A 15,639-nucleotide genomic window follows, 5' to 3' on the forward strand; every position below is an offset into this window, starting at 1 on the left:
TTTGACAAGGTGTGGCATGTCGGACTTCTGTTTAAACTCAAAACCTCTCTCCCTCACTCTTTGTATAACCTTCTGAAATCATATCTGACCAATCGATATTTTCAAATAAAATTCCATAATTCGTTATCTGATCTGAAGCCGATACAGTCTGGAGTACCTCAGGGAAGTGTTCTTGGTCCCTTGCTATATTTGATATATACAGCAGACATCCCTATGGTCCCCAACGTCACAGTTGCTACGTTTGCTGATGACACCGCACTGTTGTCGAGTCATGTGGACCCTCAAGTCGCTTACATAAATCTACAAGCTGCCTTGACTGAGCTCCAATATTGGCTTAAAAAGTGGAGGATAAAAGTCAACGAAAACAAGTCCAAACATATTGTTTTTACTCTGAGAACAGGGTACAATCCTCCAGTAACCATTAATAATGTTGCCTTAACGGAGGCAGACAGTGTAAAATATTTAGGTCTAACTCTTGACAAAAAATTAAATTGGAAATCTCATATTTGGTGCAAGAGACAGCAAATGGAATTAAAACTTCGTAAACTCAATTGGCTACTAGGTACGAATTCAAAATTATCATTGGCTAACAACATTTTACTGTATAAAGTTATGATCAAACCAATTTGGACATACGGAATTCAACTTTGGGGGACCTCGAGCAAATCCAACATCGAAATTCTTGAACGATTTCAGGCTAAGGCACTGAGAAGAATTATTGGCGCACCCTGGTTCGTATCCAACACTACAATTAATTAGGAATGACTTCAAAATTAAATCAGTGAAAGAAGAAATTACAGACCTTAGCAAAAATTATCAAGAAAAATTAGAATATCATCCGAACAGTCTTGCTGTTAATCTGCTGGACAATAGTCAGTGCATTACCAGGTTAAAAAGTGTTGTGCATGTGCTGGACCTAAGCTACAGATTTCTGTAAATATTTAAATGACTGATCCAATTTTTGTCAAGACTTGTTGATGAACAGGTGCTTGCTTCCTGACATTGTTTTGATATATGTTTTACTTATTGTTCTCATATTTGAACAGATTGTAAAATAAATTCTGATAAAAAAAAAAATAAATAAGTTGCATGTATTCTTTAGCAGCTGTGTTTGATGTTCCAAAATAAGTTTTAAAATCAAAAATAAGTACTAGCCTGCCTATATTAAGTTTATCTTAATAAATATTTCTTTGTTTTGTACACCTCATTAAAACTGGACAAAATAAATACAGATGGGAACTTTTTTGTAGTTGTAATAATTTATTACATTTATTAGTATTACATATTTTGAGGAAGGTATTACGTCCATGGGTGTTTCCTAGATAAAACAAGAGTTTTCTACTCTCGATTGGACATAACTCAAAACAGCTTGATACTGTTTTAATTTGTGTAATTAAATCATTCTATATTTTCTGTGAAGCTGCGTCTTTTTAAAATATTAATACTGTTACTGAGAGTGGGTAAAAATAAATAGACAGTATGTATTGGCAATCATAAATTGTGATTCACACAGAAATAATGGCAAGAAACAGCTGTAAAATAAAGTGCGATAAGACATAGCACATTGAGACATATAGCACACAAATGATCAACAGAACTGGGCTACTAATTGGTAAAGGTAAAACAACATGAGTCCTCGACAGTAAGACATATACAACATAAGGCTGGCAATGTCTGCACTGGCAACATAAACTGTCAAAACAATTTCTAACTGGTAAGCCAAAACAAGTTTAGAATGAGGAAATCCAAAGGCATCGACAATAACTATCCAAGGCAGTAGAAACATACAAATATTCGCTCGAATACAACATAACAAGTGCAGCACAATAGATATGGTCGGAGATATCGGATATCCTTCATGCCCGTCCCGCCTTACCGATCAGTCTCAATTGTCTTTATAAAAGTACCCTTAACTATCCTTTATATTAAAATCTGTTCTTATGGCATTAATGGTAACTCAAACTCTCTAAATCGATGAAAACATTTATAAAATATTAAATAAAAAAACATGTAAAAATCAAAATTACAAACAAATGTCATTTATAAATCTGTACAAAAGATGCGATGACGTCACCACTAGAGTGTGAAAATAAACTCTGAAGGACGGCCGATCACAGAACGCTCTGACGTGGTAACTTCACAGGCCTGACGCACACTAAACTAGAGACAAGGCCACCAACGAGTATTGCGCTCAGTCACTGTCACTATTTGTACCATCTCTCATCAAGGCATCTCGTTTGATTAACTAAAACTGTTCCGGCTCAGTCCTCCTTCCACCACCTTAAAACTAGTTTCAATATTCGTGGTGAGTAATACAATAAATAGTAAACTATAAGTAAGTAACAAGAGTAAATATTACTCAACGAAAATACCCCTGCTAATGGGTAATCTAAGAACAGTTCAAACTTATAAATAATTTCAACGGCTGAACGAATGTTGGTGGGCCGTAACTCAAACCATAGACAAGCGAGTAAGTGCTCTTTTTGTCTTTGGTTTAACAAAACTTGCAATGTTTACAAATTGTACAATATTCTTTGTTTTAAATTGACATACTTGCTGAGATATAGTAAATAAATTAACATAGTTAAAATTTATAATATGGACTTAAAAATATGATTATGCTTGTAGGAACACCAAATTTTCATGATATCTGTAGCAATTGATTTTGCAATTATGTTTAAGGACTTAATATGCTATTATGATTTTCAAATCATTTTGTGATATAGATGTTAAAAAAATACAATTGAGTATTATTAGAAAATAATCATATTAAACTTTAACTTCTTTATAAAAATAGTTTTTTTGGGATTTGTATCACTTCTTGACAGGCCAATTTAGGAAGGGAATATAACAAGGGTATGTTTGTATTCCATTGGGATAGACCATTTAAAAAATGTATATAAATTTGAAAGATAACATAAACATTACAGGTTATAATATTGATAAATATCACATACCTTATCTTACTAGCAAGTTCAAAACAAAATATTTGTGTAGTCTTTTTTTGTATTATAAATTTTTAGGTTAACAATAGCTACTGCTAAAGTTTAAGAAATGCATCAAATGTAGAATGTTTTCACAAATATTTTGCTTTAACAATCACACCAAAAGACACATAGGGTCAAGTCAGTAAGACTGGAAACAAAACTGTGCGTCAACATCCAAAGCCGAGAACCGAGAACTGGTCTCGCCACAGAAAACTACAGTCCAGCTGTACAGTGGCAACGTAAACTAGAACCAAGAATCACGGGATAAATGCTTGAAAAGTTCAACAAAGTATTTGAAAGTCCACTTTGGAGTTGGGAAAGCTCCGACTCATGAGATTCACTGAGCGAGTTCTTGAACAGTTCAGAACGGCAAACTCGCCACAAACATGTTCTCAATGAGTGGAGGAGCCGGGACGAGATCTTCTAGTTTCAGATAGAAGATCCTCTGAAGCCCTTGCACACTGAGAGATCGCAGCTCGGGAAGTTTACCGAGTAGTCGGGAGAAGTAGTGCATCTTGCGTTGAGCCTCAGCGTTGTAAGTGACATGATCCCTCAGAGAACTGATGATCTTCATTTGGAGCTGTTCTACCTTATGGGGTTCTCTTAGTCCGTGTCTCTCTGTAAACATGATTTGGGGTTAGACAATGTTACCCTTATTAGGGAATATACCTTTATTTTCTACACAAAATGGTTAAAACTGGGTTTGAAGATCTATGTTTCTCTGAAATGATTTGAGATTGTTAGACAACGCAAAACTTGGTAGACAATATACCTATTCCTATATACTGTAAAATAGTTGAAATTAGATACCGGTAACAAGATCTAGGTTTCTCAGAATTACCATGAGTCATGTTTTGCCATTTTGTCAACAATGTCTGTTGATGGAGAATGAGTTTTGTAAACTCTTTTATTAGAAAATCGGCCTATAAAGCAATATTCAGACAATATTAACAGTATTTTGTTAGATAACATGTGTGTGATCAAATTGTTCTTAGAGAAACTGATAAAATTATATGGTTACCTAAACTAAATGAAAAAAATGTATCTGTAAATCAAACGGATCTTTGTATTGGATATATTGGATATTACAATATTATTAATCTCGATCCCTACTATGTGATGTTAATTTTCGGGGCAGAAACAATTTACCTGCCAAAATTTGTAATAACAATAAGGAGTTAAGAAATAATAAGAAGACTAAAGTGTAATATTTATTTAAAAACAAAAGTGGATGTATTCAGACCTCAAAGGGGCCACTTTTGAGCACCTGCAAATAGGGGAAGAACATTTTTTAGGAAGTGTAAGGAGGTTCATTATTATTTTTAATCAAAAGAAACATTGAATGATTATTTTTTAAACTAATTTACCAATTCAGCAGAACCATCCTAGGGTATCACAAAGACAAACCCAGCCTAGCAAAGGAACTATTCCCTGAACCATCTCTGGAACAACCTGTTTTGCCGAGAGTAGTTCATACCTGTTATCAAAGTGAGTGCGCAGAGACAGGCAAATGCAGAGATATCAATCTCCATGGCGTGCAGTGATTGACAGAAGTCTAGGATGGCGTGTAGCCAGTCTCCGAAACTGCGTTGGCATTGCTGCTTGTCCAGCACCACGCCATTACAGAACGTCAACTTGGTGTCTGTGGCTCGTGTTCTGCAATATAAAATTAAATGATCAAATGACTCGTGTTATTTTGTTGAAATGGGATCACATAACACTTTCACTTAGCAGCAGTAATGATTTCAAAAATTAAAAACTTGCTAATGGACCTTTTGTGCATTTTAACGCCTGATGAATTTTAAAATCATATTTATTGTATGGGAACGGCAAAATTTTATTGATTATATTTATTAGAGTTATTATCTTTTATCTCTCATATTTATTGTATTAAAATCAAAATAAAAAAAAATCTTACGAAATACGAATTATTTGCCTAGCACTGATGGGTTAAATCCTATCTGTTGTCGGAATGTTTCTGATTAGCAGCCAAATAATCAGTAACTGGGTTACAGGGTTGGTTTTTAACTTCTTAACTTTTACTCCTCAAAGGGAAATTTACCAGGAAATTGAAGATAGTAATTGATAGAAGTACCTAAATGAAGTTTGAGAGTAGTAAATACTGTAGTAATTGAAAAAATGTAAACTAGTATTGCATATTCTTTTCATATTTTAGAACAGACTGCTTTGGTTAAACCTACAAGGGTATTGACGGATGATTTGCAAATATACACATTCACTTTTGAAGGACAAGACATTAAAACCTCAAAGTGTATTTAGGTATTAATAATAATATTATCACAGATAAAACAAACTCCCTTGTGTTGCTTAGTCTAGCCTAATATTGAGTTACAAATAATTATCAAAAACTGAAGAATATACAATTAATTAAACTGTGGTACTAAGTCTTTGTGGAATAATACAACTTGTGTTTCTTCTGAAACTCTTCATAGTCATAGTCTGAACATATATCTATTCAATCAGAAAAAAAAAAACTTGATCAAGATACAAATTTTAATTCAGCTCTGAAGACGCTCCCTTTTTCAGTATTTTTAATACTAATTTAGGGAGCAAGCTGGTAGTGGTAGGCCAGGCTCCTGTTAGACTGCAGGACTTTGGTCCACGAGGTCCTGATTCAAATCCCGCCAATGACCAATAGGTTTGATCTAAGTGGTAATTCCAAAATCCTTTAGACCCAGCCTGGACTAATGTCCGGGGGAACATCACACGGATACCAACCTGTAAGCTAGGCGGAGGACAAAAAGTTCTAGACTTGCTGACTGGAAGAGCAGTTCCTGGTCTTCTCGGCAGAGGTCTCCGAAGCCAGGGATCTTGTCAGCAAAGTGACGGATCACATCTACTGAAGTGGTCAAGAGGTTGTAGAATTGCAGGATCTTCTCAGCTTCCGTGATTGGAGGCTCCATCGGATTGGGTTCTCTATACTGCAAACAAAACAGGTAAGAGTGAGTCGGTGGAATCTCTTTACAAAGTCGTTTTTAAGTTGCCGCACAGAGGTGAGTCTAGGATAATGCATAAAATGAGACACACTACCTACTTAACCTGCAGTAGTAGGGTAGGGAGAGTTATCAGGGATGGGTTTTCACCAGAAATCATAACAAATTAAAAGCGTGTAGCAATAAATCATACAGGGTGGAAAAAGTACCGGGCAGTTGAATATTTCAAAAAGTAATAAAGATATAAGTTCTGAAGCTCTAAGATAATTTTAACACATTATTCAGAAACGATCTACTTCTTCAGGGCCCGCCAAGAACCAGAAGAAAAAAACCGGAACTCAAACGGACAACCAAAAATGGCAGCTATTCAAAGATCCATTAAATTTGCAATGCTATTATACGCTACCTCCTCAGGGGGAATATGCTAGAAGTTGGAAGAAATTCATAAACGTATGCATAGTTCGATATGCACATCATTAGTAAAATATAATCAATGCTTTAAATTTGAGCTCAAAAGACGAACAACAGAGTAAAAATGGCAGCGGTCAAAGATTTCTTGAATCTGCCATTTTGAATTTTTGAATGGCTGCCATTTACCCATTTTTGACTCGGCTATCCGTTTAGTTTCATTTTGCAGCATTGTATCCTACTAGTAGACCCTTAATTTGGTGTGCATATCAACCTATGCTTACTTAAAATGTTCTTCTGACTCCTAGTGGGCCGTCAACCTGAAGAGGTACATGAATCATGTGTTAATATAAACCGATGTTAATGCCCAGTAACTATGTAGGTACCAGCTTACCAGGTTTTAAAGCTATATCTTTATTACATTTTTTAATATTTTAACCGTCCCGGGACTTTTTACACCCTTGCTTACTTATCCTATATTGTGTTATGCATTCCATTATCACAATCACCAAACCTTGTACAGTATGTTATATTACATTTTCACTACTGTTTTCCAATTCCCATAGGTACCAAAATTGTTTCTGTTGATCGCTACTTTACATTAAAACCTCAATTAGATAAAGTGGGTTGATTAGGAGTAAATACAATTACAGATATAGAATTGCCACTGTCAAAAAACGTCTCAGTGCCTTAAATAAACAAATGGTAGCCTACGTTAAACGCATTACTGAGCAGCTCTTGCGTTGCCAAATTTCAGGCGCAGCTTAAATTAGCAATCATTTGTAAGAACAATATGACGTCTTGTCTTGTAAAATGTAAAGTCCTATTTAGTAGCCCTGTGGACATTAACTACCTATACTCGTAATAGTAGTTTACGCAACGATTGCGTTTAAGACTTTTTACGCGAGTTGCGTACACTACTTTACCTACGTGTGTTTTTAATTACTAAAATCACTACTCATAACTTCTAAGAGAGGTTATGGTGGGTTATGGTTTCGTTTTATAACCTCTCATTGCCATTGACAGTGATGTAACGAAACATTGTACTGTTGTACTGAACATGAATTGCACCACTCAAAAATTAAACTGGCCTGAACAGCTGATTAGTTGAAGTACGAACCATTACAATATTAATTTTACGTTTTTTTCTCAATCCTTGAACTTCATTGGTCCGTGTTGCCCATCATTGGAGACTTTTCACAAGACTTTCTCGTTTTTACGACTTGACTTTTTTTATCTACAGTAAATAAATGTCACGTAAATAAGTTAAATTAGTGTTTTATCGTAAATAAAGACTTTTACTTTCAGAACAAAAATATATTAGGCCCTACTGTCAAAAATACACTACAAAGTTTTGTTTTTCCAAAAAATAATTTGCGTCACATTTTGATTTCGTATAAATTTGTTACAGTATAACTTACTAAATACTATATGAATATTTATATATCTCAGTTGTTCTTTCCGAAACCGAAATGTTATCTTTGAGACTCTATCACGATTACTAGAGAAATACCGGTATGGATCATAAACATAAACAAATGACGTTGTTGGTCCGAATCATTTACTAATAGCATTGAACATATGTTTTGGCAGTTCCATTTAAGCTATGTTAAATAATGTTTATTTTCGGGCCAAAAACGTAATTTGTTTATGTTTATGATCCATACTGGTATTTTTCTAGTAATCGTGGACTCTATGACAAATTCGCATCTGATTCTGTTTTACAATATTGTAGTGTTGGTAGTCCTGTAAAACAGATGACTAATAGTAGTTGTATTGTTTTGATGCGTTCGAGGTTGGGAATGGGCACACGGAAGGGACTAAGGCTAAAGGTGTAGTGACGTCATTTCTTGAGGCGACACGATTACCGTAACGAAACGATGTGATTTCAGCGGCGTTCGTGGCATAGTTGGTAGCGAATCGGTTTAGTATTCAGGAGGTCCCGGGTTCGAATCCCGCTGGCAGCACTAACTTTTTGTCAACAAATTTTTCACATCAGCAAGTTTGGTTGGTTAGGTTAGGTTATGACAGTTTTATTTTATAATACTAAATTTTAAAATTGATTTTATAATTAATTAAAAATTATAAGTAATTATTAATTAGATTTTTATCTTATATAGTTTGTATATTATCAGCAAGTCTGGTTGGTTAGGTTATGTTATGACAGTTTAATTTTAAAAATTAAAAAATTATTTTATAATTTGAAACAATATTTTATAATTAAAAAGTTAATTTTATAACTAAAAATAAAAAATAATTTAAATTATTTCAACTTAGCAGTTCTAGCGGCGAACGCTGACACTACAAGATATGTTAGCCTTAGTCCCTCCCGTGTGCCCCACCGTTCGAGGTTGTACTACGTGTTGTGATACATTACTTCTTATACTTTACTACTGTTTACAAGTGATTGTATGTGTATTGTTAAGTTTTTATTTCATTGTTTTCTAAATGGCGGGACCTTAAAAAGTACGTTTGACCGTGTATTTTCGAGTGGAATAGACAAACTCCTCCAGTAATGATCCTAGATTTGTGTGCCTCAGCCAACTTGAATCGAGTGCAATGGATAACTCGTTTATGGTAAGATTCCATTGTTTTAATTTTTTTTCTTTTCATTAATTGTTTATAATTGTTATGCAGTCAAGTAATTAATTTAATCACAACAGGAAAATATCTTGACTTTTATTTTTGGTTAGATAGTGAAAAATGACGTCATTTCCATATTTGTCGTAATTTACAAAAATAATAATAAAAAAAGTTTAGAGATAGGATACCTACACAAACATATTTTATATTTCCACGTAAGGAAATTAATACGGTATTACATGTATGACAATTATAAAACTCTAGCACATAAAAATAAAATGTTTTTTGATCCTTGCTTAATTTTTTTTTTATAAATCTTACTTATGAAAAAAAATATTATATAGATTAAAAACTGATGTTATTTGAAAGGAAATTATTTTCTAAGTAAAATAACACAAATTGCATGTACTAAGTAGGTCAAGCTACAGTTTTGTTATGGATTTTATACTAAAACCTTAAACAAATTCACCACAGGATGGTCATGCTATGCCAAAGAATATTCAGTCTCCAATGGGTTAGGTAAAAAAAAATTTTTGTTAAGTAAGTAAGCAATGCTGTTATGTGAATATATTCAATTATTCTAAGAACTGAACTGAAGCGGTTAGTTTACAAAACGGTAGGTAAAATATAATTACTAAATGTACAGAAATCGTAGCTTTCAATTCAATGCAATATATATACAAACGAAACTCGCTCACAATTTATTTTCTAAAGGCGGTTTCACACTGGCGTCCGCGGACGATAATTTCGTCCGCGGATGGATGAAATGCTTCGGATGGATGCTACGCGCCCCCTTCACATTGCGAGCTACGTTTCAAACGTCCACTCATTCGCGCATGCGCATATGGAGTTGGCCATTCCTACTACAATCATAGATTAAACATACTTCCTCTTACAACTCAGTGAAGGTGTGCAAAATGTCTGAGCCTTCTGTCCCATGGTGTCAACCCGGATTTTCTGTTCTGAGGATTGATTCAAGTAGTGATGATAGTGACGACGAGGTTGCCCTACTTTTGTACTCATTATCAAAAAGGAGAAAGTGGGTTCATCCAATTAACAGTAAGCGGCAGCGATTTGGTGAATCATTGTAATAAGGCAAATAATCAAAGTAATACAAATCTAATAATGATTTACTGTACAGTAATTCGTATAATATACATGGTTATTGGTTAGGATACTTTATTCTCTTTGTAATCTCTGTGGAGTGTAGTCGCAATTTCCAACCAAATTTTATCTTTCTCTTGTTGATCTCTATAAATTTCTATAGTTGTATCCCAGATAACTGGGTAGGCACGGACAGCCTCAATTAATTCAGCCATAACAAACAACAAGGGAGGACACAAAACAACAACTAGATGAACACTATGACTGTAAACACAAACTACTGAACACTGTGATGCGAGTGACACATGCCTCGCTGAGAGCTACTGCTCTGTCTGCGCATGCGCGAGGGCGTGATCGTCCGCGGACGTTTTAGAAAAATCGCTCCCAGAGCGATTCCACCAAATCGTCCACGGACGAATTTCTGCATCCGCGGATGGACGCTACGTTTCAATGGGCGGTGTGAACGGTCCCATCTGATAACATGGGCAGCGATTTATTTTCGCATCCGTCCGCGGACGAAGAAATCGTCCGCGGATGCCAGTGTGAAACCGCCTTTAAGTGGAAAAAATTAGGTGGTCAATCCGGTCAATGACAGAAACTTATTATAGTCGTCGTGCAACAAAATATGAAAATCAATCGAAATTTGAAATGCAAATTGAATCGGACTACTGTCTAAGTAAACGCAATAAAAATTCATGTTAGTAATTAAATCTCGATTAATATTGATTACCCAGAAAATCCGATAATGCCTGTTGATTTACACTCATTATGTCAGCGAGCCCGTGGCGCCGATCATTAACTTAGGGCAAATTATGTTTGCCATGAATAATTTATGTTGACAATACTTCGCGAAGGCATAATATATTATTAACGTGTGTTCTGATTTTTGCCCGCGGCTCGACTAGACCAGTCCTGTATGTTTCGCTTGTCGACGGCGTTTAGATTTATACTATCATCTATTACGCGGTAAACGGACATTTATAATAAGTGTCAGAGGGTCTGGTTGAAACGTGGAAATAAGTTTTCCCTTGATGGATTTATTTGCTGAAATTTTAACACCTTTCTTGGCACTGGCGGTGTGAAGTTGTTAAGTCCAAGTTGTTGACAAGTAAGTTACTAATTTTTGAAGTACCGTACTAGTTCTCTTGCTTTAGAAACAATTAAACTTTTATAGCAGATATTCTTCTTCAAAGATTTCGTCCGCTGTACTGTGATATCCTAGTGTCCAAAAAGGAGATACCAGTTTGACAGGTATGTTAATAGGACTATGGTAAGGTAAAACAGGAATCTATGCTGAGGAATAACTCAGAAATCAGGGCCGTTTGAGTCATAGACACGCAGTTGTCACAAAACCGGCATTGGGCTTCTTTTACGTATTATTTTACTTTCATTTTAACAAAATAGCCATGGAAATTATATCGTATACGTGAATAAACCGTCAGGACGCTCCGTCAGACAGTCAGTTCTTAAACAGCACAGATCTCAAGACCTGCGTGGCGCAATTGCAACGTATGAAAAAAGGCCAAGCTTCGCATCTTCAAGACCGACTACGGACAACCAATGTTCCATATTAATTTCAACATAATTTCCATGTTAGTTTCATTCACATCTCTGTTGGATATGAAACAAACGTGGAAAGCAACGATTACTATTGCTTCGTGTCTGCGGGTATTCATCAATAAATGCCTTTGACGTACAAGGGACATTTACTGACCAGACAACATCTAAAACGAAGAGTGACGGGCCAAACCGAAATAAAACTGCAGATACGATACGAGAGAAAATCTTGACGGCTGAAACATATCTTGAGGAAACTAGATGACACTATTGAAAGGGATAACTTAGAGTTTTCAAGACACTAGAAAATGAGGTTGAGGTAGACCCCGACAAACATGGAGACGAACGGTAAAACATGTCAAAGAAGAGAGGGAAATGTGGAGAGAATTGAAGACGTTGGTGTAGGATAGAAAAGGAGGAGATCTCTCCTATGGATGCCCTGTGCTCTCAGAGGAGATATCAGCAAATCAATTCTATAACCGACAGATAATTTATGTGTATATCTCACCTGGGAGTAGTCTAGTGTGGACAGGTCAGGACTGGTGTCTACATGTGCTCGGACCAGAGCGGTGATCAGCGACACCGGAGGCGAGGGCGGAGACTCCTGCGGACTCTTAGGCTTGGAGGGTAGTCTGCCACGGCGACCCTTCAGGGAGTCCGTCCGCACCACCTCCTTGACCATCCCCACGACGAGACACTTCTGGAAGCGACAGAACTGACAGCGGTTCCGTCGTCTTTTGTCAACCGGACAGGCCTTCTCAGCCAAACACACGTACTTGGATCCCTTCTGAACCGTTCGCTTGAAGAAACCTAAAAGATAGTTCAACTGATTAATTAATGTCGCTTTCCAACAGGTCGTAATGGTAAAGACAAAATCGGGGGTTTCCCTTTTAGAAAAGTTTGAAAATACCATTGAAGAAAGTTACAACACCTGGGGCCCATTTCATAATAAACTACAAGTTACAAGTTACAACTTGTAACTTGTAATTTCCATTAGATTTGCATTGGACGATCAGCTGATTTACTAATAATATTAGTTTGTACTTTATTATGAAATGGGCCCCAGGTCTGTAAAATTTACCAACCGATACCATATCCGATACATATAAGATTTTTAAGAGTCCTATAAGCAACTTGTATCTTAAAACAGTTTTACCATAAGAGTTCTTGGAGGCTAGCGGCCATCTTGGATGATTTCAAACATCTGCTGAAGAATTATTTATCGTCAAAAAATAATTTTGTTCAAATACCAAATTGATTATAATTTAAATATATAGTATACTGTGAGATTATAAATGTTGTCGTTGTAGTTTTGAATTGTTCTCCAAGGGAGTCCATGGAAGCTGACAGCCATCTTGGATTTGCCCGCCATAAAGAGAGTATAGTTTTCTTAACTGGAAATAAACAATTACGCACCTTATATCACAGTCTGTAAATATAAATGCTCCACAAATTATTAAAACTAATTCCTCATTATATATCGGGTGGTTGTACCTTTGCAGCCCTCGCAGGTTCGGACCCCGTAGTGTTGACATGCTGCAGTGTCGCCACAGACGGCACACAGTTGTGATGGCGAGGGAGGTGTAGGGCCAGTGGTGAGGTGAGGAGGGCGAGGACCTTCACATGTGGGGGACGACGAGGCGGAAGACGACACGGAGGTCGGCGGACACGAGGCGGTCACTGGAAGTCGTGGCTTGGGAGACTCGCTGCTGCTGTAAATATACCACGACCTTGAGTTTAGGGCAGAAATCAGAATCAGAAATGTTTATTGCCCAAAGTAATAAATGCCGAGATAGTTTGTTAGTGGGTGTAGTGATTGGTGATTAACTCTGGTTAGTGTTAGCACCAAACTATAAAAGATAAATTAAATTTCGCCGACACCAATACTTAACTTAACTAACATGAGCCGGACTAAAACATGCTTAAGATTTTACAATGAGATGAGACGTCTACTTGTGCTATTGATTCTATAATAGTTTTAGAACGGCTAGGTAGAACCACAGAGAAACCTGTCGAACATCGAGTCTCGGGAAATACTAAACCGATCTTTTAAATTTATTCTGCTCAATGTGTATCGTTAACTTACTTCTTCTTTCCAGAATGAATCGCGTAAGTTTCTCAAGTGTATGATAAGTGATGATGGACATAATTATAGAACTATCTTGCAAATGGGTTTGGTTCACTGATCGCGCAAAATGATCGCAATCCTCTTTTAATTGCTGAGATGAAATATACGTCAGAAATTATCTTGGTTTGGATAAATCCTACAAATATTAAATTCCACTTAAATACAAACATGACTAAAATCATTCTAGAGTTTAAATTAATAAAACATTATCGAATTCAGTAATAATAAATGACCATTGCAATCGCCAAGTCAATTAGGTCCTTCGAAACAAGTTTTATTGTATCGCAACTTCTTTATCTTTCAGTCCGGAATCGGCGTCCACATTGGCGCTATAATCATGCATCATCCGGGAAATATCCAAAAAACCGAGTCGTAAACACTTTACGATCTTGCAATGACCCGACTCACATTTTGTGGGATATCGTTAAAGTCTCCGTCCATTGACGGCCGTATGTGTGTGTGTGTGTGTGTGTGTGTGTGTTGGCACCCTACAAGGACGGCGGCGTTGTAAAACGTGAAACCTGGAGCTCTTACACGTAATATATAAGGGATTACGAGTATTTGAAAGACATAAACTGTTCAAATCAAAGGCTATTGTTGTTTTTCATGCGGATTTCCTTTTGTAAAGACGGTTTTGCATCGACATTCGCTATACTCTTGCACCGATAAGAGCAAAGTGATTCTAGAATTGGCGGGTTGATTTTTGAGTCGGGTTATTTTGTTGGCCTTACGAAATGCTTTACCCAAATGGTTAGCCTTTTCAAATTTGGGTAAACGAGGCCATCGAAAGAGGTAGAGGTCTTTTTGTGTTTTTGGAAACTAGACATGTTTCATTCCTGTTGCATTAGCGTTTCTAAACTACTGATATTTTATAGGTTAGCAGCTTTCCTTCCCAGACATTCATGTTGGTTTGTCAATAATGTTATAAATATATTTGTAAATATTTGTCAACATTTTATTCATAAAAATACTGTCTTGGTGTTCAATGTACAAACTCAGTTTCCAGCTGAGCCAGATTTAGCAAGATTTGCCTGTTGTGCTATATTATGTTCACCAACCGGCGCGGCGCAATCCCTCTAATGATAGCGTGCAAGACACTAAAATACGTGTAGAATTAGCGTGTAACGCGACTTAAAATGAAATTACGCGCAAGAATTTTAATATATTCATCAGTCTGCCCCCGAGAGAGACGCCAAGGTCAGTAGGAGCTACGTTGTAATTAAAATCATTATCAGGTTGCTGATAAGGTCCTCAGTCGAGACAGTGTAGGCCTATTTTTCATTTAATTTCATTTCAATATCTTTATTCAATAATTGTACATTGTACATTGAATAGTGTTACATTCCTAACCTAGTAAATTTAGTTATAAGCTAAAATTACAATTTACACAATACTTAGAAACAACCAATAAAATCAGGTTAATTGAGGAAACACCTCTTTAATGGAGTAAGGAGCGATTTCTATAAGATAATTTTTTAATTCTTTTTTAAAAATTTGATGCTGGTTTTTAAATGATTTGGAAGAAAACGTAAAAACCTTCTTCCGGCACAGGTGGGCTTTTTATTTGAAAATAAAATATGTTGCGACTATTTTCTCTTAGGGCTTTTCCTCTTGTATTGTAGCATAATTGTGCGTTATCTGGTATACTTTCTCTCGCAATGAGAACAGTTTCAAAAATGTATTGGGCAAAGACAGTTGGTATTTTAAAACTTGTAAAATGAATTTTAACACTTTCATCATTGTACAATGTACACCCCAACATCGGACTTGTTTGTTTTTGGTATTTAATCAAATCAAATTTAATACAATCGCATGACAAATATGAAAATACAATCTTTACAGGAAGCCTAAGTTCGGTAAATATTCTGCATTAGTAAAACACTTTCTACGAACCAACACTGTTTTAAAAATCTCAAAA

General features: G+C 36.0%; 1 protein-coding gene across 3 annotated transcripts in view; it reads right to left on the bottom strand.

Moving 5' to 3' along the window:
* Positions 1–1,480: 1,480 nt before the first annotated feature.
* The window catches only part of LOC129000719 (probable nuclear hormone receptor HR38), a 75,459-nt gene continuing 61,300 nt past the window's right edge, over positions 1,481–15,639 (bottom strand). For 2 of the 3 annotated variants that reach the window (XM_054427691.1, XM_054427693.1), the window contains 5 exons: positions 13,088–13,305; positions 12,102–12,403; positions 5,727–5,929; positions 4,465–4,643; positions 1,481–3,605 (listed from right to left, as the gene is read on the bottom strand). In XM_054427691.1, coding sequence (XP_054283666.1) covers positions 3,349–3,605; positions 4,465–4,643; positions 5,727–5,929; positions 12,102–12,403; positions 13,088–13,305 — 1,159 coding nt within the window. In that variant the 3' untranslated portion in view covers positions 1,481–3,348. The remainder of the gene's footprint in view (positions 3,606–4,464; positions 4,644–5,726; positions 5,930–12,101; positions 12,404–13,087; positions 13,306–15,639) is intronic. The other variant, XM_054427692.1, reaches the window with a different exon arrangement.

This window comes from Macrosteles quadrilineatus, unplaced genomic scaffold (assembly GCF_028750875.1).
Source record: "Macrosteles quadrilineatus isolate MER2022 unplaced genomic scaffold, UCM_ALF_1.0 Scaffold_8__2_contigs__length_117827958, whole genome shotgun sequence".
Taxonomy (NCBI): Eukaryota; Metazoa; Arthropoda; class Insecta; order Hemiptera; family Cicadellidae; genus Macrosteles; species Macrosteles quadrilineatus.